Source organism: Motacilla alba, chromosome Z (genome assembly GCF_015832195.1).
Source record: "Motacilla alba alba isolate MOTALB_02 chromosome Z, Motacilla_alba_V1.0_pri, whole genome shotgun sequence".
NCBI classification, from domain to species: Eukaryota; Metazoa; Chordata; class Aves; order Passeriformes; family Motacillidae; genus Motacilla; species Motacilla alba.
The window spans coordinates 41,652,056-41,675,803 of record NC_052046.1 but is presented as its reverse complement, the minus strand read 5'-3'; the positions used below and the strand labels follow the sequence as shown (position 1 = coordinate 41,675,803).

General features: G+C 50.5%; 3 protein-coding genes across 3 annotated transcripts in view; 1 reads left to right on the top strand and 2 right to left on the bottom strand.

Annotated features, from left to right (window-relative positions):
* Positions 1 to 5,972: 5,972 nt before the first annotated feature.
* LOC119696165 (serine/threonine-protein kinase PAK 3-like) lies at positions 5,973 to 15,669 on the bottom strand. The gene is made up of 13 exons (XM_038125836.1): positions 15,482 to 15,669; positions 14,527 to 14,564; positions 14,005 to 14,127; positions 13,362 to 13,484; positions 12,954 to 13,134; positions 11,936 to 11,999; positions 10,642 to 10,690; positions 9,377 to 9,489; positions 8,736 to 8,853; positions 7,995 to 8,094; positions 7,361 to 7,557; positions 6,633 to 6,770; positions 5,973 to 6,245 (listed from the first exon to the last, which is right to left on the bottom strand). Exons 1-13 carry the CDS (start codon positions 15,555 to 15,557, stop codon positions 6,156 to 6,158), a joined length of 1,410 nt encoding a protein of 469 aa, XP_037981764.1. The 5' UTR covers positions 15,558 to 15,669; the 3' UTR covers positions 5,973 to 6,155.
* Positions 15,670 to 21,119: 5,450 nt separating this feature from the next.
* Positions 21,120 to 23,305, bottom strand: LOC119696061 (serine/threonine-protein kinase PAK 3-like). The gene is made up of 5 exons (XM_038125576.1): positions 23,282 to 23,305; positions 23,141 to 23,240; positions 22,507 to 22,703; positions 21,780 to 21,917; positions 21,120 to 21,392 (listed from the first exon to the last, which is right to left on the bottom strand). The coding sequence occupies exons 1-5, from the start codon at positions 23,303 to 23,305 to the stop codon at positions 21,303 to 21,305; spliced, it is 549 nt and encodes a 182-aa protein (XP_037981504.1). The 3' UTR covers positions 21,120 to 21,302.
* Positions 23,306 to 23,338: 33 nt separating this feature from the next.
* LOC119696060 (serine/threonine-protein kinase PAK 3-like) overlaps positions 23,339 to 23,748 on the top strand; it is a 3,547-nt gene continuing 3,137 nt past the window's right edge. The window contains exon 1 of the mRNA XM_038125575.1: positions 23,339 to 23,434. Coding sequence (XP_037981503.1) covers positions 23,339 to 23,434 — 96 coding nt within the window. The remainder of the gene's footprint in view (positions 23,435 to 23,748) is intronic.

Genomic DNA, 23,748 nt, shown 5'->3' with positions numbered 1-23,748 from the left:
TGCATTATTTCATCACAAGTAAAATGGCTGACCTCAATTAAAACTGCTGCTGAAGTTGAAGTTTGTGGTTTATTGAATTGGACGTATGGGACCTCATTCCTAACACTAATAACCCTGAATGTTCAAGTCTATCCTCACCAGTCAGGAGACTGGGTGTATGCCCAGACCTGGAATAGAGGTGGAAAGGACCAGCAGTGGAAAGGACTTTTGATCCCGTGGCTGTGAGATTTACAGCTGGAGACTCCTAAATGATGGGCTTCAAGGCAGCTCTGGGCGCGCGGAATTGTCTCGGACAGTACAGGAAATGTGACTCTACTGCAGGAAAAGCTGCAGTGGAACATTTCTAAAGTGAATACCATCACATGGTTTATCTTTCTGCTCATTTCCAGAGCTATGTCCCTAGTAGGGCAGCATGGCTGTTTGTTCCTGAATTACTCAACCATCCTAGCAGCACCTTGTACCTAATGACTAGAACAGCAAGTATGGCTTTGCGTGCCAGAGCGTGTAGGAGACCAAGAAAGAAAAGAGAGGCATGTCCTTTTCCCTAAGGACCTCTCCAACATCACACACATCGAACAAATACTACCTGAGCTTTGGAAAAGAAATTGTGGTTTCTGCACTTCAGTCCAAATTTGCAAACCAGAATGCAACAGAATGTGTAGATCTGACAAAACACCCATGTTCCCTACAACTGAAAAGGTCTCTAAAGGATGGTTGGCTACTCTAACTTGAGTTTGCCTACACGGTGCTAGGAATCCTCATCAGTATTCTTAAGCTCCTCGAGCATTTAAATGAGATAATGTCATGGTTTGACGCTGGCCCAATGCCAGTGCCCCCATGAAAACCCATCCTCCCCTGGTGTCTGCTGTGAGATGTGATCAGAGACAGAGCAAAGCAGGCCTCCACTTATAAACAAAAGGGAAAAAACTTTATTATCACACACTTATACAATGAACACACAGAGCAGAATGGAAACCTGTCAAACTTTCCTCCTCCCCCCACTCAATTCTCACAGAATGACACAAAACCTCAGTTCTTTATCCAGTCCATCACACTCTTCAAATAATCAACACAGTCCATCTCCACCCTTCCGATAATCACCTCTCATTTCATCAAGGAGAGAAGAGCCCCACCTTGTGCCACAGGCCAATCCCCGTCACTCAACGACTGCACGTCGTGACTTCTTCCTTCCATGTTCAGTGCTCTCACCACTGCACATGGACCAGAGCTGCTTTTAGGGTTTCCCTTTCAAGAATGCCCAGCTCCAGAAGAGAACGACAGTCTCTCACTGTTTCGGGACACCAGTCCCCCCCAATATTTCACCCCCTGGGGCCGAGGGGTCTCACCATTACTCATCACCTGTCGTCTCCACTCACGTCACTCCTTGGCGCCGCCTCCTCCTGTTCGGGACACCAGTCCCCCCCAATATTTCACCCCCTGGGGCCGAGGGGTCTCACCATCACTCCTTGGCGCCGCCTCCTCCTGTTCGGGACACCAGTCCCCCCCAATATTTCACCCCCTGGGGCCGAGGGGTCTCACCATCACTTCTTTGGCACCGCCTCCCCCTAAAATGCAGTCTCTGTATTACAGGAAAAATTCTGCTCATGGCTATACAAGAAAAAGTCCAGCCAAAAGCCACTCTGTCATCTCCTCCACCTAGGATTTCCTCAGCTTCTCTCCGTCGGTCTTCACTTGCACCGCTCTCTTACCCTTTATATTTCCTCTCATCCGTCTCTCTCCTCCTTCGACTCCCGGAGGATCAGCATTTGCCAGGTTTCCACTGTCCCACAGAAGGGTTAAAATCACAGTCTTTGCTCATCTTGAACTCCCACACCAGCTCTCTGCCAGCTCCTCTGGGCACGGTTCCCATTGCCCCCCCCCACTTCTCTTCCTCGGCCCGGCCAGTACTATCAAGTTCAAGATAGCACTGGCACCTCTCTCTCACTCTCTCTCTCCCGAGGAGGGGGGCTGCCCGCTGCTTCTCTGAGTTCCTCCACCCCTCCGTCTCTGTGGGGAACTCACTCTTATCCAAGCCATCGCCTCCCGTCTTCGGCCCATGGCTCCGGCCTACCTTCCCCGGCCGCATGGCCTTTTCCCCTCCCCCACCCAGCCCGAAGCTGGGCAGGGGAGGTCTGAACTCTTCCATCCACCGGAACCAAGAGAGCGCGTTCCCGTGAGCTCTCGCTTTAACCCCTGTGTTCTCAGAGGCGGATCCATATCCTCAATGGTCAAACCAGGTGCCAATATCCACATCTGGGCACCTATTGGTTTGACCACTACCACCTCCCAAAAACTCATTTCCTCTCAAACCACGACAGATAACTTTTGCCAATTCAGGTTTATTTGTGATTCTCACTTCCTCGATGTCTTCTAAATTTCTTTTGACAGACTTTTATTGTTGGTGTGATTAAAGCATCACCAAAACTTTCTATGGCAGAGAACACAAAAGAATACCAAGCGGATAGTTCCTCTGCATGAAGTAGGTCCAAGTGGGACAGAGTTTTCTTCGTTGAGTGATGTTTCTTGGAAAGATGAGGTGGTGACAGGACTGAAGCATTGCTGTTCTTCACTGCATCGAGTGTTTACATGTTTTTCTCTTGCTAAGTTTTAAGACATTCATGTTCATATGTTTTATACAAGTCTGCTGCAAGCAATATTGAGACATTTTTGTATTTTCCCTCTGCTTGCCACAGTGGCTGGGGAAGATTCCTCCCTCAATTTATCTTAGGCAAATTTTTAGACCTCTTCCCGTCTTCTCAGAGCAAAGCATAAAATTACTCCACCAGGGCAAGTGTAGTAATGGTAGGTGATGTGTCGAGCATGAATGTGCAGAAGAAAGGCATGTGGAACTGCGGGTGGCCCCTGGAAGCAGGGAGAAAAGGGGCTGACAGAGGAGCAGAGGTGGCAGCTGGAAAGCTCTCTCCAGCTGTAGGCAAAGAAGGCATCAGTGGTTAAGCTGACAAAAGACAAGAAGAAACATTTGAGTTTGAGAAGCACTGGAGGGTTAGGTGAAGTCAGGAAAGGCACTTGGTCTGAAGCCAGTACCTTGACTGAAATGATATGCTGAGGAGGTTGGGGCCTCCTGAGTTTTGTTACATCATTGACCCCCACCCTTAAGACAATCCAGATTATTACGACTATGAAGGAATTTCAGATGACTTTACTGAGAAAGGCTGCTCTGCTGTCATTTTCTGAAACACAGGGAAATGATCCCTCTCTGGGTGCCTGTTTCCTTCTCTGCCCCACACCACAGCCAAAGTGAGTCCATTGCCAGCAGGAGGGGTGTGCAAACAGGGCATGTCCTGGGGATCCATGGCCAGCATGGAGCACTGCTATTGTGATGCCAAAAGTCTGGTGGGGAGAAAGCTTCTTGTGTCTCCTCTGCAAGCTGAGCTTCCTATCCCCTTTCAAATCCTTTCACCGTCTAGTGCTCTGACGACAGTGCTTCATTTCCATGATGGGAATTCTGAAGTCCTTTCCAAGAAGCCTTGCCTGAAAGAGAGCAGGTCTGGCTTGCAGTGCATTGCTCTGCAGGCCTTAGGAAGTCGCTTTGTCAGCCCTTACCCACCTGCTGCCCAAAACACACGTGTGAAAGGCTGAAGCTTTGCCAGCTGTGACGGTGGCCCAAAGAGAAGGCGGTTAGGGGCAAAATGATGAGAATTCTTTTGGTGTTGGCACGTCAGGTACCAGGAGGGTGAAAAAAAAGCCATCTGTGAGTAGCTTAGCTGACAGTCGGGGAGGGGAAGGTGCAAAGAAAGGAAGAGGTAGAAACATCAAAGGAATGAGATGACTATGTACAGAAGCTGAAGTTGAAAGTAGCAAAAAGAAAAAAAAGAAGGGTAATTGGATAAAATACTGAAAAAATAAGCAAGTCTTCTCCTGGTGCAGGAATGTGCATTGGGGGATAGTGTTGGCAGCTTTGGGTGCCCATCCCATAGCCATCACCTGTTTTTCCTCAGCCCTGACGGGTCCAGGCAGGCTGTTGATCTGCATGGCCGCTCCCAGTCAGTCCCCGAGTCCTCTGCCCTTCATGCTAAACTCACCGTAAGCTGTCTGGGTGTCATCCGTTGCGGCTTCTCTTCTCCTGAGGCTTGGTCTTGGTGGTTGATTGTCTGACGGGGGGCTGTGTGGTCAGTTCTTGGCCCGTGCCCTCCAGGACAAGCTCCCATGACTCCCCCTTTTTTTCTTTGTTTTATTCAAAATGAAAGGTATAACAATCACAGTAAAAATAATAATCTTGTCTTAACTCAAAACAACACAAGACTTAATGGACTTCAATGAAACTGGAGAATTGAAATAAACAGGTGGGTTCATATTGCAGAGCATAACTAAACAATAAGCAAATACGATTTTCATTCCCCATCAGTTCTCAGGGCCTGAGTCCTGTGTGGCTCCCCGCCACTTCATTCCCATTCACCTACCCACAAAACAAAAGAGACCAGAAAATCAAAAGGACTTGTGGTGGCACCTATAGGGGCGCATGATAGGTGGCTTGTAAGTAAAGCGGAGTTAATTGAAGAAATAACAATGGATGATTTTCAAGTGTATCCATAGTAAGGAAGAAGATAAAGCTGTCAACATGGAAACAGATTAGAAAAGATACGTGGAAATTTTTGTAAGCTAGACTAGGTGCAAAAGTAAATCTGTATAGGTGCCTTACTAAATTTCTGTAAAACTTTTGCCAATTATATTGACGCTAATTGCTCTGCACCAAAGAATATAATAAGTTACTGTGATGCAGTGAATGACTTAAGATCATGCTTTGTTAAGAGTCTATAAAATAGAGAAGACGCAAGATAAAAACCTTTTCTTCTTAGACCCCAATCACTTGTGTGTACGTCACGTCTGACATAACAGCACCTTCCCCTGGTGCCCTTCGCCAAACACACAAGTCACAAGAAAAGCTTTCATGGGGGACCTTCCAGTGGGGCCGGGCACAGGTCTCCTGTGGGGGCAACAGAGTCGGTCCTCCGGCTGTACGGAGGATGCTGACTCTCCCGTCTAGATAAATAAAATAACTGGGTCGACTGGCTTCTGAGGGTCACCTACATTGGTAATCTCTGAACCATGAATTACAACAAAAATGGGGGACTGCTAATACAAGAGGAAAGCGGGGCCAGGGTTGAGGGCTGTCGGCAAGTGGGTTAGGGTAGAATCCTTAGCGACATGGCCGGTGCCGTCCTGGCAAAAGGACAGAAAAGGAGGGGAGATGGCAGATGGCTGGTGGCTGGCTTGTGCTCGTGAGCAGGTTCCACCTCCCGTCCTGTCCTTCTCAGGGATAGTGGGTTCAGGGAAGCAGGGGGATGGAACATGAAAACTGGGGAAGGAAGTCTGTTAAATATTGGGCAACTAAGATTTCAATTTAAATGGTCATCAAATATGCTGTCCAGTTACCAACAAACATCACCAAGTACATGATGTTCTATAATTGAACGAATATTGAAATAAAAATGGGAGTCCAAGGGAGAGGTTAAAGCCTAGGGGACATTCTTCCAGGCCTGAGCCCCAGGAAGTCCCCTAGCAGGCCCACAGGCCTCTACAGTGGCTCAGGCAGACCCAAACTGCACAATGTTTTCACTCCCTCATGTTGCCCTTAGTTCCCGTGGCAGAACTTGCCTTCCCGCTGGACACTCGCCTGCGCCTGAGCCTGTGGAGAAGCCCGGCTCCCTCCCCCTCTGCCCACAGCAACACAGACACTCCCAACCTTTCCCAAGAGCTGCAACACAAACCACAGCAGCATCCCCAGCAGTGACACCACTGCTCTGCTCCCTTTTTGCCCTACTCTGCTCCTCTAGTCACACCTGCAAGCCTCTATCTCCACAAGGGGTTGTGGCCGTGAGGCAATGAAGGAAAAAGACCTTGGGCACGCTTCCAATCCGTGCCACAAATCCCACCCACGGCTCTTCCCACACAGAAGAAACACCTGGCCATTCAGAAGCAAATTTAGAGCTTCTTCACGGGGTGAGAACAAAAGGAAGCTTCCAACACAGTGAAGGTTTTCTTTATTAAAGCATTTCTTTTGACTACTAGTCTAAACAAACTACAAACTTCAAGCTAGAAACTACAAACTTCGAGCTACAAACTACAAACTACAAACTACGAGACAGAAACTAGAAACTAGAAACTACGAAAAACAACAAGGGCCTCTTCCAGGGCTAGTATCTCCTGTCGGCCATGAACTGCTGTGCTGCCATGATCAGAGGCGTCAGCGTGGAGGTCGGCTTGGCTGATGTTACAAACGGATGCTGCCCAAAGAGAAAAAGAAAACATGAACTTCTACTTTCCTCACAGGCTGAAACAGGCTTTCTCTGGCTAGCAGAAAGATACAGAGACAAGGGCATTCTGTGCAACTCTGTCTCCACCTCCAAGACCTTGCTACATGAGGCAAACATGGCTCCAATCCCACAAATGCCACAAATCCAGATGGCTTCAGCTTAAGGAGATGTGGTCTAGGTGCCCGAGAAAGGCTCCCTCTAACGTGTCCTAGGCCATGATTCTCCTTTGTTTGCCTCTGAGAAGCCCCGGACTGGAGATTCTTCGCAGCGGGGCCCATCAGACGCCTTGGACTTGAGCAGATGAGGAGCCCCTGGCAGCGGGCAGCTGGCGCAGCCTGCAGCCGCTTTGCCTTTTACCTGCAGAAGTTCCCGGGCAGACCAGCGCCTGTCCTCGTCCGTCTCCAGGCAGCAGTGCAGAAAGTCTCGCAACCACGCGGACTGTTGCCTGGGGTTCTGCAGCTTCGGGCTGCCCCCGGTGCTTATCAGCTGTTGAACCTGGACAAGAAGGAAATGCCACACTCTACCTGTCTCCTTCGCAGCCCAAGCAGTTCACACAAACTGTTCCCACTGGACAAGCTCCACTCTCCTGTGGCACTTTACTCCCTGCCAGAGGGTGGCAGTAATAGCTTTCCTACCCCTACTCAAAGAACCCAAAGCCAGAGGCAGCCATAGCCAGTCCAAGATGCAAAGGCTCTTGCCTTGAGCCCTGATTTCCCTGGCGGATGGAATGAGGAGCAACTCCATCAGCAAAAGCACACTTGGCTTCTCTGAGCACTGACACCAGCTCTACAGGCGATTTGCAAGACAGACTTTTGTCTGAACTAGTCTTTCCAAGGATCAGTCCATAAAATGCAGCTCAGCCCTGCTCACTGCTCCCTTAGGCCAAGCTTCCGTCAAGCTAAAGGCATCACGATTTTTCGGTGCTGTTCATGATGAAATGGCAAGGGCATGATCTGGACAAGGAGCACGAGAGACTATGCAGCCTGGAACCTGTCATTTTCAGGTGTTAGCAAGCTTCCCAGGCAGAAGAATGGCAGCAGATTTGGTTAGAGTGACAGCAGTATCTGAGAGCAGTTGCAGCGTACCGTGCGGGAGGTTTTCATCCGGTGAGGAGGCGCTCCTTCCACCATCTCGATCCCCACAATGCCAAAGGACCAGATGTCCACTTTGGGGCCATAGCATTTCCTGGTGAAGATTTCTGGCGCCATCCAGTAAGTGGTCCCAACAGCTGATCTCCGTTTGCTCTGCTCAGCGGTGAGCTGAGCAGAAAGGCCAAAATCAGCTGAGGAGAAAACACCACTCTGATCACGCCAGCGTGAATGAGGAAAGCAAACCAAAGAAATCCCCACTGGACCAATGTCCAGGAAGGCACTGTGCAACCCAGCTGCCATAAAGGGGCCACGCTGCCATTCCTCGGGCCTGCCGCCGAGGAAATGCGGAACTGGCCGCTTAGCAAAAGCCCCCGGTTTCAGGCTGTGGTTTTTAGTCCCTTGAAGCTATTAGACTGTAACTGCCTTGCTTGAGAAGGGACACACACCACCCAAAGCCTCTCCTGACCCCTTCTTCCCTGCAACACCTCCCTGCACCTTGTGGCCGTGCTCTGCGCTTGCACCAGGGCAGCCTGCACTGCCACAGGCACCACTGCAGGGAACCGGCAGGCACCCAAAGGCAGCCCCACACCGCAGCCTGCCGCGGCTGAGCCTGGCCAACAACACCCACCCAACTTGACAGATCCGTCCAGGCCCAGGAGAATGTTGTGGCTTTTGATGTCTCGGTGCATCACTTGCTTGGAGTGAAGGAAATCCAGGCCTTGCAGGCACTGAGAGAGCAAAAAGAAACACGAGCCTAAGTGGATTGCACCTCACAGGCAGCAAAGCGGCACATCTGCAACACTGACTTCCTGGAGGATGCTGAGCCATGGCAGGACAGGCTGCTGGCAAGGGCAAGAGCCTGCTGCTCTACCATGAGCACAGCAGAGCCTTTCTAAGGGAGGGTGTGTTTGCCTCTGAAAGGGCAACTGTTCCTCTGGCCAGCGCCCTGCAACCACAGACTCAAGGAGCACTGCTGCACTGGCTGTGCTCTCTCCAGCCAGACAACAGTGGATGCTTTTGCAAACACCACTTTGGCTGCCAGGCTCTCCTTTCAGGCTGAGCTCTGTCAGAGTCCTGTGAGTCTCTCTTGGTCTTTGCCACTTGCTCCACACTGCGCCACCAGCAGCTGTGCCCTTCCGGGCAAGGAATGCAGCAGACACAGGCTCCAGGCAAGTGTTTAAAAAGGCAAACACAAGCACACTAGAAGAAGGGCAGGGACACTGGCAGGCACTTCAGATGCTCTTGCTACTGCCAGTCATAAGAGAAAGGCAGAAAGGAAGCTCGGAAGATGAAATCTCTCCTCTCCTTATCACCCATTTGGAAGTCCCATCCCGACCAAGCCATGGGAAGCACAAGCGCCATCCCTCACCTCCCGAGAGACAGCTGCTATCTCTCCTTCTGCCAGATGAGTCTCCCTGATGACATCGTGTAAAGAACCTCCGTCCATGTATTCCATCACGAGCCAGAGTTCCTCGTCCACCAGGTAGCTGAAAGGAGCAAACAACAGCCTGGAGATCAATGCGCGCACTTACACCACCTGATGGATTCCTGTCTCTGTGTCTCTCTCCGAGGACGACAGGAGGAAGAGAGCAGTCATTCCCTACGCTCTACAGGGCTTGAACTCTCTGCACTCTAAAAGACTGCTTGGTATGCACACCAATGCAACAGGCCAAGGGAAATACAACCTACAGTGCTTTGTCAGTACTTCAGGCCCATGGGGAAAAATCAAACCCCAAATCAACGAAAACAATGTGGAGAGAGGACAGGAGCTTTGAGGCGGTTGGCTCAGTCATACGGGGCCACGTCCAGTCTTTGAAAGTGCCCTTCAAGCTCACTATGCCAGGAAAGATTACTGCAGCCCCATTGCAATCTCCTCCCAAGATGCTGCAGATCAGACCAGAAACAGGTAAATTAACAGCTCCATCCTCTGCCAGCGACCAAAGGAGCGGTTGTACCTCTGGCCTGCAGGATGTGAATGACCTCTCATGGCAGAACAGCAGAACCACTCACCTGTCTACATAGTTCACAAGGTTGGCATTCTTGTTGCCACGCATGACCTGGATTTCATTCAGGCACAGTTCGCTGCTGCTCTCTTCCAGGAGACTAATTTTCTTGATGGCCACCTAAAACGACATAGAAAACCATCAACCAAAGAAGTCTGTGGCCCAGGACCACAAGGGGAACGTGGAGACACTGATTATGGGATGATAGTGCACGGCTGGGCCAAACTGCCTCGTGACTGGACATCGGGCCACGTGCTTGGGCACCTCCCAGGACCCAGAGACACGGACACCCTTTGCCTTGTAAACCTGGGAGAAACACGGTCTAAGCTCTCCACCTCAAAGCTCTAACAACACTCACTGTGCTCACGGCCAGTCTTCCCCCAGGGCCTTACTTTATCATTCCCATTTTCATTCACACACCTCTTGCAAGCAGGAAGCAATTTTGTGCCAGTACAAATGGAGCAAAACTGCTGGGAAAGCTTTGGCACTTCTAGGGGGCTTGAGCATTACTCCAGCCACCACTGGCATTCTCCATTGCACAACAACAAAGCAAACTCTTACAGACGGGACTGATAAAATCCTGTCCTGAAAAACATCCCGAGGGTTATTCTCCCTAAGAAATACAACCCGACATACTTGACGGAAAAAATGCCATGATGATGAAAACATCATGAGGGACACCTCCAAAAAAGACAATCCTAGCACTTCCCCACTTCAGGAATTTTCATTTTGCTCCACTAAAATACTTCCCCTTGCACCACTGACATTTGCAGTTACTGCTGAAAAGACTGTAAAAAGAAATAACCCATGCTTTGATCTTCTAGGGATTTACACCGGGCTCTGAGCAGGGCTTAGGCCCTTGGGACACTCCTTGCAGACCTCTCTCTCTAAGCGCAATTCCCAAGGGCAGCCCTGCAGGTGGCTACAGAACTACCAGCACGATTCCCATGTATTTGCTCACAGCCAGAAATGAGAATAATTCAGGAACCCTGCAGCCCCAAAGAGCAGTGCCATGCTCTGAGACACCACCTGGGCACTAAGACCCAGCCAGCGTGTCCTCCTCTGAAAGATGCCGCCTGGCCTCCTTGCATTGCCTGGGGCAGCTGAGAAGGACAAAATCTGTCCCCACTGCATTTGGCAGGCGGACACTGCTCTGCCCTTCATTTGCCTTTGCAGCAAAGCTCCACTGGCGACCCAAAGCTCAGCCACAGCTCACAGCAGAGGAGAGGGCACTCGAGAGCTGCAGAAGCTGCGGCGCTGCTTGACGCTTACCTCTTCTCCTGTGGCAGTCTCCACTGCCATGCACACAGTGCCGAAACCCCTAGAAACAAAACAGGAGCAGAGAAAGAAGAAGTCCTTTAGTCCCTGCAAGTGCAAGACACTGCAGTCCAACGGGAAAAAAGTCCTTGGGAAAACAGGAAATGGAACATGACAAATTCTCGTCTGGGTCTCTTCCCCCTTTGCTCTTCCTCTATCTGTGCATGTGTGGGATTTTTCCAGGAACTTGCCGGTGGGGCCTTCTCACACCTCTCCTTGGGGTCTACCTGCCAAACTCAAGCACCACCACTCAGGCCTTCTGAGAAGCCTGAAGCCATGCAACAGCCATTGGCAGAAAGCCTCTAGACACAGATCCCTTCCCCAGCTTGCAAGGAAAATAGTGTCCAGCCACAGCTGCAGCCACAGCCAGAGCAGGCAAAGGCTTCCATTGCTGCACACACATATGGAGAAGTACTCAAAACACAGGATGCTTAGACAGCTGCCTTCTGAGTCCAGAGCCATGGGCAGCTGCTTCTCTTCCATGCACCAGACACAGGAAGGACTCTGCTTTTCTGGCGACTTCTTGTACATTTGGCTTCTCCCAGAGAACATGTTGCAAATCAGTCCCATTCTCAGTCAGCACAGCTGGCTTTCAAAGGGAACAGCTTGGTGGATTCTTTGCAGGAAAGGCCTAAACCCCACAGGATCCACGAGGGGTCTGCCATCAGGCACATGATGCCTTTTCCTCCAGAGTGCAGTGGCACTGGGCATTGCCCTGAAGCTTTGTCTTTTGCCACCTCAACTACAAAAGACAGCTGCTTCTTTCATTTCTGCTGTTGGCTTCTAGACTAGGCGGTGTCATCCTGAACCACTGAACCTTGTTGTCAGCAAAATGCGGGAAAGAAATGTTACCGAGAGCTGTTCCCTGACAGCTCTCAGCTGCTCACTTGACCTTTTGAGGCAATGAACTTTCTCCTCCTTTCATTTTCACACTTTCTCTACTCTTGTGAGACATGCAAAAATGATTTCTCCTACAAAAAGCGGCAAACGGGTGCAACACACTTGAGGGTCAGGAGATCTGCCAGGCGCTGCTCTTTGCCGCAGAAAAGACATTGCCAGCATCCAGGTGTCCATGCCACGCCTTCGGACCACAGCTATAACTGCTGACCAGTACTGAGAGAGCATCAGGCATCAGCCTAACCCAGCGTCTGGACAGCTTTGGAGCTTGCCTGAGGTCACTCTGGGGAGATGTGACACCAGCAAAATGCACAGCCCCTCCCTCTGAAGAAGGAACTCTGGCTGCACTCACCCTTTGCCAATAGTTTCCAGTTCTGTGTATTTCGCCTCAGGATCTCCCTCGCTCACCAGCATCTCTGGAAAAGTCCCAAGGAAAGATGCTCACTTCAAAAGAGATCCCATCCTGCAGCAGATCACAAAGGCAGCCCCACTCTCTGGGACACTGGGCCCTTTCAACTCAGGCAGTCGGGAAACAACCACAGCACCAGCACCTCAGAAACAACAGCAGCAAGACAAGCAGACCTGCAGCACAGATGGCCTGCACAAAACTTAAAAAGTCTAAACTAAAATCTAAGCGCATGGAGAAACAGTGCAGAGGAGACAGCGATCAGAAAACTGTAACCAAGAGAAGTGATTGCTGGCTATAAACATTCAGGGCAGCAGGGAAAACAGAACCTTTTGTTCCTGGCAATGAGCACTGGGTGACATTCAACCAAAGCTTTAATCCTTGCAAACATCAAAGGCATCTTGGGTTCTGGAATCAGAACAATTGTTATCAGCAGCTGCCCTTTCCAGAGCAGGAAGAATATTGCACAGTGCTTGCAGCAGAAGCACACTCTCCACCTTGAAGCAGGACTTTTCCCTAAACAATGCCGTTCTGCCTTTCTGCCTGCAGCAGCTCTTGGTACAGCCTACTGGGATGGGCCTTAGGAATGAGGTCCCTCAGCCTTTAGGACAGGCTGAGTTCTGAAGATGACCTTGGCCGTGCCCCACAGCAGCTGGGCCCCACAGGAGCTCCTGCAGGCCTACTCATTCGCTAGGTCACAGCCTCCTGCTCAGCCAGAAACTAGCTCTGTTTTGCCTTTTGCCTACAGGGAAGCTCAGGCAAAGCCAAACCAGGCTGAGCTGCTCTCAGAGGCAGCAGCAACAGCCCGGTGATCCCTCACCACCTCAAAGCACAACAGCAGGTCCTGTGTCGAGGCCTCAGGACCCGGCACTCAGCTGAGCAGGAGCAGCAGGCGGGACAGCTCATGCCGGCACACGCACACGCAAGGCACTGCTCCAGCAGACAGGGATCACAAAGGACGTACTCAGCATGGCCAGGCACTTGTCCTCTGTCCTCTCTCGCAGCTGCTCTCTGCTGCCAGAGGAGCTAGTCGTGCTCCAGGTGCACGAGCTGCTCGTGCTTGAGCTTCCAGCCTGGGGACCGGAGCCTTCTTCAGAGCCTTCCGCTGCAGCCCGTGCAGGTGCCAGCACAGAGGAGGTGGAGCTCTGCGACAAGAAAGGAATTTGGGTCACAAATGGGCCTGGCAGACAGGCCCCTCCCATCCCATTTCTAATGCAAGCCCCTAGGAAGATGCTGCTGGCCACATCCAGGGCTCTTCGCCTCTCAGCTTTTGCAGCCCGCTTCTCCAGCTCAAGGCGCAAGAGCCAAAGGCTGCTTCTGCGTGACGGACAAAATGACACCACAGGCACTGCTAACCAAAGCAGGCACTTACTGATGATGTTTCCTCGGGCCGTGGGATGACAGCGGGGGCAGGTTCATCGGCACCTTCCTCCTCTTCAGCCTCTTCCTCGGGTCCAGAGGCAGCCGGAGCAGGTGCTGACCCTGCCCTTGTGCTCTGTGGACACACAGCAGCATGAGGGACAGGAAAGGACCTGCCATTCAGAACCTTACCTATCTTCATTACCTATATACCCCGCTGCATCTCAGCTGTTCCTTTAGCTACTGACAGCTGCTCTCTGGGGAGGGCCAGGTCCCTCCTGGGGACAGTGTCTCCTCCTATCCTGCAAGCTTCTGAACTGCATCTTTGCACTGCTCTCTCCACTGGGGACAGGGAGCCTGCACAGCCACTGGGCTGCACCAAGGGCCTCACTTGTGCCCCAGGAGCATCCAAAGACATCCTAATGCTACCTCTTGTCTCTTGCTAAGACAAATTCATAGCCCCGCTCAGAACAGGAGGAAAGTGATGCCTAAACATCCAAGTTCCACACCCCTTTTCCAGGCCTCACTGGCTGGGGGGAGGGCTGGAAAGATTCCAGCTCTCAGCATCTTCAGCCAGGCACGGCAGGTGCTCTCTGATCAGCAACTTTTAGCTACGCTTTGCTCCAGCCACAGGACTACCCAGAGCTGCCACTTACTGATGCTGGATGCTCAGGCCCTGCCGAGGCAGCAGGTGCAGTTGGCTGGGCATCCTCCTCCCCTTTGGCCTCTTCTTCGGGAAGACACGCAGCCACAGGAGACTCCCAGGTTGGTTTTGGGCTCTGCAGACAGACAGCAGCGGCAGGGACACCTAACCTTCTTTCTGTTCAGCTCTAGACCCAGATGCACTAAGGAGAAATCTTCTGCAGAGAAATGGTACTCTAACTTGCCCAAAGTCAAGTAAAACGGGCCACTTAGATGGGACTGCACTCTCTTGTACAGGAGAAATTCCATCATGGCTTAAAGCACCAAGCAGCCCCACTTTCAGCTGCTTAAAAAGCTCTGGAAAGGAACTGGAGAAAACAGCCCGGGATCCTCCTGCTGCTGCTGCTGCTGCAAAGAGTCTGGACTGTACTTTCATTCATCCAAGTCGGCTGGCACTGGACTGCAACAGGCCCAGCTCACGGCTTGCTCCACAATTGTCAAATGCTTCCAGCACCAGAGGCTCCTTTGCCACTCACCCAAAGACCAGATCCTCTCCAGGCACGGGTGATGTGACCTGCAACACACAAGGCAAAAAGAACCAGATGCTTTAAGAAAACTGCCTGTGTTGGGCAAGCCCGCCAAAAAGTCAACCCAAAGACAGAGCATTCTGCTTTCACTACATCACTCCAGCAGCAGCCCTTGTGTCACACAGCAAGCAAGACAACAAAAGTACAGAATATTGCCTGGTGTCTACCTCTTGTCCTCTGTGGCTACTCAACCCATAGTAACTTGAGACTGAGGAAGTCTACAAGTGCTTCTGTAACAGTCATTGCTTCTGCCCCACCCCACCCAGCAGGAGCTACAGCTCCTCTCTTTCCTGTACTTCAGTTTTCTCAAGACATTGCCTGAAGCAATTGCCATGAGCTTACTGAAAACCTTTCGCCAGAAAAGCTTCACCCAAGTCCCCCTTAGCCGTGGGGGCAGTTCTATCGTGACACAGCACGGGAACAGCTCCTGTGTTCGGCAGCATACAAGAACTCCTCTGAAATGCCTCTTCGCAGAGGCCTTTTGCAAGCGGATTCTGTGATTTCAGCACAGAACAAATGGCTCTTTTAGCGCGCGGCAGGTGTCAGGTTCCACAGGCACATGCTGGGATGAGGGAATGCAGACAAGAAGACTTGACCTGAGGGACTTTCCCTCAGTCCTGGAGAGCAGTGCACAGCTTTTACAAGGACTCCTGCCAAGCTCTCCCAGTCTTCCCATCTTGGAAGTTGTCTTGCTTGAGCCAGCAAACTGACGAGACTCCAGACTCCATTGCCACAGGCAATGCCTCGGCAGGAGCGGAACCCCTGCAGGCTACATTACAAATGCTGCCCACGCCCCGCTGGCTAGAGACACCTCCTTCTTAGCTGGAGCTCTGGGCAGCGGCTTTACCCAACTAAAGGCCTCTTTCTGGCATTTGGGTTTCCATATGCAGCAAGGTCAACTTACGCGCCAGGTGGGTGAAAAAGTACCCGGAATAAGCCACGGAAAAAGCCGTGAACGCTGCGGCACACACTCCCTCCATGGCTTGAGAAGCGCTGCTCAAGTCTGCACCAGACAACTCCTACAGGGAAAAACCAAAACTACCCAGAGTGCTGCTGGCAGAGACCTCTTTGATCAGCAGGTTCTACCAGCAGTGAGCGTGCCACAGAGCTGCTCTGCACACTGAGCCCTTCGGGGCCTCGGCGCAGCAACTTTGCCTTGACATCGCTGCGATGCAAACGCTGACATCACAATAGCAACCGCCCTAGGCTGCTTTGTGAACTCATGCATAGAACCAGACCTTCTCTACAGCTAATGCCAAAAAAAGCCTGCAAAGTTCTCCTCTGCTACAAAGCAACACAAAAAGCCCTCCTGGTCCATAACCTCTTGCTCAAGGCATCCAAGAGTAAAAGCACACTAAGCCCCTAGAGCACATTCTGAGGAGCTGAGCACTGAGAAGGGACCAGGATGTGAGGAAGCACATTAGTGCTCCTTGGCCACTATTGCTTCTGAGCAAAAAGCAGAAGGCTTGTTCCAGCTGGACCTTCCTTAGTTCTAGAAAGCAGTAAACAAGGAGAAGCACTACTTTAATTACATTTACAGCTTTCTCCTAGCTACAGAGACAAGGCATCTTTCAGCACTATTAATTCTAAACATTTTACATCATAGCCATGGCTGTGATTTCAGCAGGGAAATGCTGTGACAGGAAATGCAAGAAGGATCCTTCTGTCTGACTCACTCTAGCAGAGAGGCCTTGGGACCAAAGCACCACCACCGTTTCTTGCCCCATTTTTGTCCTCCCACAGTAGAACACCAAACATAATGCGCATGCCTAACCTGACAGGTTATCCAGAGGACATGTGAGGAAGACCTTTGGCCTTCCTCCAACAAGAGCCCTGAAGAGACCACAAGACCCCATAGCAACAACTGCAGCCTGCACATTGCAGTTGAGTGACGTAGATTTCAAGAATCAAAAATAGGCGGAGATTTATGGGAAACTCTTGGTGAATCTGTATTAGCATACAGTATGTATAAGTTCTGTTGGGATCCTTTTCCCTTCGTACGTTAAACAGGGTGGCAAGCACTCCCTGTACCCTGATCAATTGATTCTTGCTCATGCTTTCTCCGAACCACTGCCAAATTTCTGTAACTCCTGAATTCTATCTGATTGCATTATTTCATCGCAAGTAAAATGGCTGACCTCAATTAAAACTGCTGCTGAAGTTGAAGTTTGTGGTTTATTGAATTGGACGTATGGGACCTCATTCCTAACACTAATAACCCTGAATGTTCAAGTCTATCCTCACCAGTCAGGAGACTGGGTGTATGCCCAGACCTGGAATAGAGGTGGAAAGGACCAGCAGTGGAAAGGACTTTTGATCCCGTGGCTGTGAGATTTACAGCTGGAGACTCCTAAATGATGGGCTTCAAGGCAGCTCTGGGCGCACGGAATTGTCTCGGACAGTACAGGAAATGTGACTCCGCTGCAATGGAACATTTCTAAAGTGAATACCATCACATGGTTTATCTTTCTGCTCATTTCCAGAGCTATGTCCCTAGTAGGGCAGCATGGCTGTTTGTTCCTGAATTACTCAGCCATCCTAGCAGCACCTTGTACCTAATGACTAGAACAGCAAGTATGGCTTTGCGTGCCAGAGCGTGTAGGAGACCAAGAAAGAAAAGAGAGGCATGTCCTTTTCCCTAAGGACCTCTCCAACATCACACACATCGAACAAATACTACCTGAGCCTTGGAAAAGAAATTGTGGTTTCTGCACTTCAGTCCAAATTTGCAAACCAGAATGCAACAGAATGTGTAGATCTGACAAAACACCCATGTTCCCTACAACTGAAAAGGTCTCTAAAGGATGGTTGCCTACTCTAACTTGAGTTTGCCTACACGGTGCTAGGAATCCTCATCAGTATTCTTAAGCTCCTAGAGCATTTAAATAAGATAACTTTTGCCAAATCAGGTTTATTTGTGATTCTCACTTCCTCGATGTCTTCTAAATTTCTTTTGACAGACTTTTATTGTCGGTTTGATTAAAGCATCACCAAAACTTTCTATGGCAGAGAACACCAAAGACTACCAAGTAGATAGTTCCTCTGCATGAAGTAGGTCCAAGTGGGACAGTGTTTTCTTCTTTGAGTGATGTTTCTTGGAAAGATGAGGTGGTGACAGGACTGAAGCATTGCTGTTCTTCACTGCATCGAGTGTTTACATGTTTTTCTCTTGCTAAGTTTTAAGACATTCATGTTCATATGTTTTATACAAGTCTGCTGCAAGCAATATTGAGACATTTTTGTATTTTCCCTCTGCTTGCCACAGTGGGTGGGGAAGATTCCTCCCTCAATTTATCTTAGGCAAATTTTTAGACCTCTTCCCGTCTTCTCAGAGCAAAGCATAAAATTACTCCACCAGGGCAAGTGTAGTAATGGTAGGTGATGTGTCGAGCATGAATGTGCAGAAGAAAGGCATGTGGAACTGCGGGTGGCCCCTGGAAGCAGGGAGAAAAGGGGCTGACAGAGGAGCAGAGGTGGCAGCTGGAAAGCTCTCTCCAGCTGTAGGCAAAGAAGGCATCAGTGGTTAAGCTGACAAAAGACAAGAAGAAACATTTGAGTTTGAGAAGCACTGGAGGGTTAGGTGAAGTCAGGAAAGGCACTTGGTCTGAAGCCAGTACCTTGACTGAAATGATATGCTGAGGAGGTTGGGGCCTCCTGAGTTTTGTTACATCATTGACCCCCACCCTTAAGACAATCCAGATTATTACGACTATGAAGGAATTTCAGATGACTTTACTGAGAAAGGCTGCTCTGCTGTCATTTTCTGAAACACAGGGAAATGATCCCTCTCTGGGTGCCTGTTTCCTTCTCTGCCCCACACCACAGCCAAAGTGAGTCCATTGCCAGCAGGAGGGGTGTGCAAACAGGGCATGTCCTGGGGATCCATGGCCAGCATGGAGCACTGCTATTGTGATGCCAAAAGTCTGGTGGGGAGAAAGCTTCTTGTGTCTCCTCTGCAAGCTGAGCTTCCTATCCCCTTTCAAATCCTTTCACCGTCTAGTGCTCTGACGACAGTGCTTCATTTCCATGATGGGAATTCTGAAGTCCTTTCCAAGAAGCCTTGCCTGAAAGAGAGCAGGTCTGGCTTGCAGTGCATTGCTCTGCAGGCCTTAGGAAGTCGCTTTGTCAGCCCTTACCCACCTGCTGCCCAAAACACACGTGTGAAAGGCTGAAGCTTTGCCAGCTGTGACGGTGGCCCAAAGAGAAGGCGGTTAGGGGCAAAATGATGAGAATTCTTTTGGTGTTGGCACGTCAGGTACCAGGTGGGTGAAAAAAGCCATCTGTGAGTAGCTTAGCTGACAGTCGGGGAGGGGAAGGTGCAAAGAAAGGAAGAGGTAGAAACATCAAAGGAATGAGATGACTATGTACAGAAGCTGAAGTTGAAAGTAGCAAAAAGAAAAAAAAGAAGGGTAATTGGATAAAATACTGAAAAAATAAGCAAGTCTTCTCCTGGTGCAGGAATGTGCATTGGGGGATAGTGTTGGCAGCTTTGGGTGCCCATCCCATAGCCATCACCTGTTTTTCCTCAGCCCTGACGGGTCCAGGCAGGCTGTTGATCTGCATGGCCGCTCCCAGTCAGTCCCCGAGTCCTCTGCTCTTCATGCTAAACTCACCGTAAGCTGTCTGGGTGTCATCCGTTGTGGCTTCTCTTCTCCTGAGGATTGGTCTTGGTGGTTGATTGTCTGACGGGGGGCTGTGTGGTCAGTTCTTGGCCCGTGCCCTCCAGGACAAGCTCCCATGACTCCCCCTTTTTTTCTTTGTTTTATTCAAAATGAAAGGTATAACAATCACAGTAAAAATAATAATCTTGTCTTAACTCAAAACAACACAAGACTTAATGGACTTCAATGAAACTGGAGAATTGAAATAAACAGGTGGGTTCATATTGCAGAGCATAACTAAACAATAAGCAAATACGATTTTCATTCCCCATCAGTTCTCAGGGCCTGAGTCCTGTGTGGCTCCCCGCCACTTCATTCCCATTCACCTACCCACAAAACAAAAGAGACCAGAAAATCAAAAGGACTTGTGGTGGCACCTATAGGGGCGCATGATAGGTGGCTTGTAAGTAAAGCGGAGTTAATTGAAGAAATAACAATGGATGATTTTCAAGTGTATCCATAGTAAGGAAGAAGATAAAGCTGTCAACATGGAAACAGATTAGAAAAGATACGTGGAAATTTTTGTAAGCTAGACTAGGTGCAAAAGTAAATCTGTATAGGTGCCTTACTAAATTTCTGTAAAACTTTTGCCAATTATATTGACGCTAATTGCTCTGCACCAAAGAATATAATAAGTTACTGTGATGCAGTGAATGACTTAAGATCATGCTTTGTTAAGAGTCTATAAAATAGAGAAGACGCAAGATAAAAACCTTTTCTTCTTAGACCCCAATCACTTGTGTGTACGTCACGTCTGACATAACAGCACCTTCCTCTGGTGCCCTTCGCCAAACACACAAGTCACAAGAAAAGCTTTCATGGGGGACCTTCCAGTGGGGCTGGGCACAGGTCTTCTGTGGGGGCAACAGAGTCGGTCCTCCGGCTGCACGGAGGATGCCGACCCTCCCGTCTAGATAAATAAAATAACTGGGTCGACTGGCTTCTGAGGGTCACCTACATTGGTAATCTCTGAACCATGAATTACAACAAAAATGGGGGACTGCTAATACAAGAGGAAAGCGGGGCCAGGGTTGAGGGCTGTCGGCAAGTGGGTTAGGGTAGAATCCTTAGCGACATGGCCGGTGCCGTCCTGGCAAAAGGACAGAAAAGGAGGGGAGATGGCAGATGGCTGGTGGCTGGCTTGTGCTCGTGAGCAGGTTCCACCTCCCGTCCTGTCCTTCTCAGGGATAGTGGGTTCAGGGAAGCAGGGGGATGGAACATGAAAACTGGGGAAGGAAGTCTGTTAAATATTGGGCAACTAAGATTTCAATTTAAATGGTCATCAAATATGCTGTTCAGTTACCAACAAACATCACCAAGTACATGATGTTCTATAATTGAACGAATATTGAAATAAAAATGGGAGTCCAAGGGAGAGGTTAAAGCCTAGGGGACATTCTTCCAGGCCTGAGCCCCAGGAAGTCCCCTAGCAGGCCCACAGGCCTCTACAGTGGCTCAGGCAGACCCAAACTGCACAACGTTTTCACTCCCTCATGTTGCCCTTAGTTCCCGTGGCAGAACTTGCCTTCCCGCTGGACACTCGCCTGCGCCTGAGCCTGTGGAGAAGCCCGGCTCCCTCCCCCTCTGCCCACAGCAACACAGACACTCCCAACCTTTCCCAAGAGCTGCAACACAAACCACAGCAGCATCCCCAGCAGTGACACCACTGCTCTGCTCCCTTTTTGCCCTACTCTGCTCCTCTAGTCACACCTGCAAGCCTCTATCTCCACAAGGGGTTGTGGCCGTGAGGCAATGAAGGAAAAAGACCTTGGGCACGCTTCCAATCCGTGCCACAAATCCCACCCACGGCTCTTCCCACACAGAAGAAACACCTGGCCATTCAGAAGCAAATTTAGAGCTTCTTCACGGGGTGAGAACAAAAGGAAGCTTCCAACACAGTGAAGGTTTTCTTTATTAAAGCATTTCTTTTGACTACTAGTCTAAACAAACTACAAACTTCAAGCTAGAAACTACAAACTTCGAGCTACAAACTACAAACTACAAACTACATGACAGAAACTAGAAACTAGAAACTACGAAAAACAACAAGGGCCTCTTCCAGGGCTAGTATCTCCTGTCGGCCATGAACTGCTGTGCTGCCATGATCAGAGGCGTCAGCGTGGAGGTCGGCTTGGCTGATGTTACAAACGGATGCTGCCCAAAGAGAAAAAGAAAACATGAACTTCTACTTTCCTCACAGGCTGAAACAGGCTTTCTCTGGCTAGCAGAAAGATACAGAGACAAGGGCATTCTGTGCAACTCTGTCTCCACCTCCAAGACCTTGCTACATGAGGCAAACATGGCTCCAATCCCACAAATGCCACAAATCCAGATGGCTTCAGCTTAAGGAGATTAGGTCTAGGTGCCCGAGAAAGGCTCCCTCTAACGTGTCCTAGGCCATGATTCTCCTTTGTTTGCCTCTGAGAAGCCCCGGACTGGAGATTCTTCTCAGCGGGGCCCATCAGACGCCTTGGACTTGAGCAGATGAGGAGCCCCTGGCAGCGGGCAGCTGGCGCAGCCTGCAGCCGCTTTGCCTTTTACCTGCAGAAGTTCCTGGGCAGACCAGCGCCTGTCCTCGTCCGTCTCCAGGCAGCAGTGCAGAAAGTCTCGCAACCACGCGGACTGTTGCCTGGGGTTCTGCAGCTTCGGGCTGCCCCCGGTGCTTATCAGCTGTTGAACCTGGACAAGAAGGAAATGCCACACTCTACCTGTCTCCTTCGCAGCCCAAGCAGTTCACACAAACTGTTCCCACTGGACAAGCTCCACTCTCCTGTGGCACTTTACTCCCTGCCAGAGGGTGGCAGTAATAGCTTTCCTACCCCTACTCAAAGAACCCAAAGCCAGAGGCAGCCATAGCCAGTCCAAGATGCAAAGGCTCTTGCCTTGAGCCCTGTTTTCACTGGCGGATGGAATGAGGAGCAACTCCATCAGCAAAAGCACACTTGGCTTCTCTGAGCACTGACACCAGCTCTACAGGCGATTTGCAAGACAGACTTTTGTCTAACTAGTCTTTCCAGGGATCAGTCCATAAAATGCAGCTCAGCCCTGCTCACTGCTCCCTTAGGCCAAGCTTCTGTCAAGCTAAAGGCATCACGATTTTTCGGTGCTGTTCATGATGAAATGGCAAGGGCATGATCTGGACAAGGAGCGCGAGAGACTATGCAGTCTGGAACCTGTCATTTTCAGGTGTTAGCAAGCTTCCCAGGCAGAAAAATGGCAGCAGATTTGGTTAGAGTGACAGCAGTATCTGAGAGCAGTTGCAGCGTACCGTGCGGGAGGTTTTCATCCGGTGAGGAGGCGCTCCTTCCACCATCTCGATCCCCACAATGCCAAAGGACCAGATGTCCACTTTGGGGCCATAGCATTTCCTGGTGAAGATTTCTGGCGCCATCCAGTAAGTGGTCCCAACAGCTGATCTCCGTTTGCTCTGCTCAGCGGTGAGCTGAGCAGAAAGGCCAAAATCAGCTGAGGAGAAAACACCACTCTGATCACGCCAGCGTGAATGAGGAAAGCAAACCAAAGAAATCCCCACTGGACCAATGTCCAGGAAGGCACTGTGCAACCCAGCTGCCATAAAGGGGCCACGCTGCCATTCCTCGGGCCTGCCGCTGAGGAAATGCGGAACTGGCCGCTTAGCAAAAGCCCCCGGTTTCAGGCTGTGGTTTTTAGTCCCTTGAAGCTATTAGACTGTAACTGCCTTGCTTGAGAAGGGACACACACCACCCAAAGCCTCTCCTGACCCCTTCTTCCCTGCAACACCTCCCTGCACCTTGTGGCCCTGCTCTGCGCTTGCACCAGGGCAGCCTGCACTGCCACAGGCACCACTGCAGGGAACCGGCAGGCACCCAAAGGCAGCCCCACACCGCAGCCTGCCGCGGCTGAGCCTGGCCAACAACACCCACCCAACTTGACAGATCCGTCCAGGCCCAGGAGAATGTTGTGGCTTTTGATGTCTCGGTGCATCACTTGCTTGGAGTGAAGGAAATCCAGGCCTTGCAGGCACTGAGAGAGCAAAAAGAAACACGAGCCTAAGTGGATTGCACCCCACAGGCAGCAAAGCGGCACATCTGCAACACTGACTTCCTGCAGGATGCTGAGCCATGGCAGGACAGGCTGCTGGCAAGGGCAAGAGCCTGCTGCTCTACCATGAGCACAGCAGAGCCTTTCTAAGGGAGGGTGTGTTTGCCTCTGAAAGGGCAACTGTTCCTCTGGCCAGCGCCCTGCAACCACAGACTCAAGGAGCACTGCTGCACTGGCTGTGCTCTCTCCAGCCAGACAACAGTGGATGCTTTTGCAAACACCACTTTGCCTGCCAGGCTCTCCTTTGAGGCTGAGCTCTGTCAGAGTCCTGTGAGTCTCTCTTGGTCTTTGCCACTTGCTCCACACTGCGCCACCAGCAGCTGTGCCCTTCCGGGCAAGGAATGCAGCAGACACAGGCTCCAGGCAAGTGTTTAAAAAGGCAAACACAAGCACACTAGAAGAAGGGCAGGGACACTGGCAGGCACTTCAA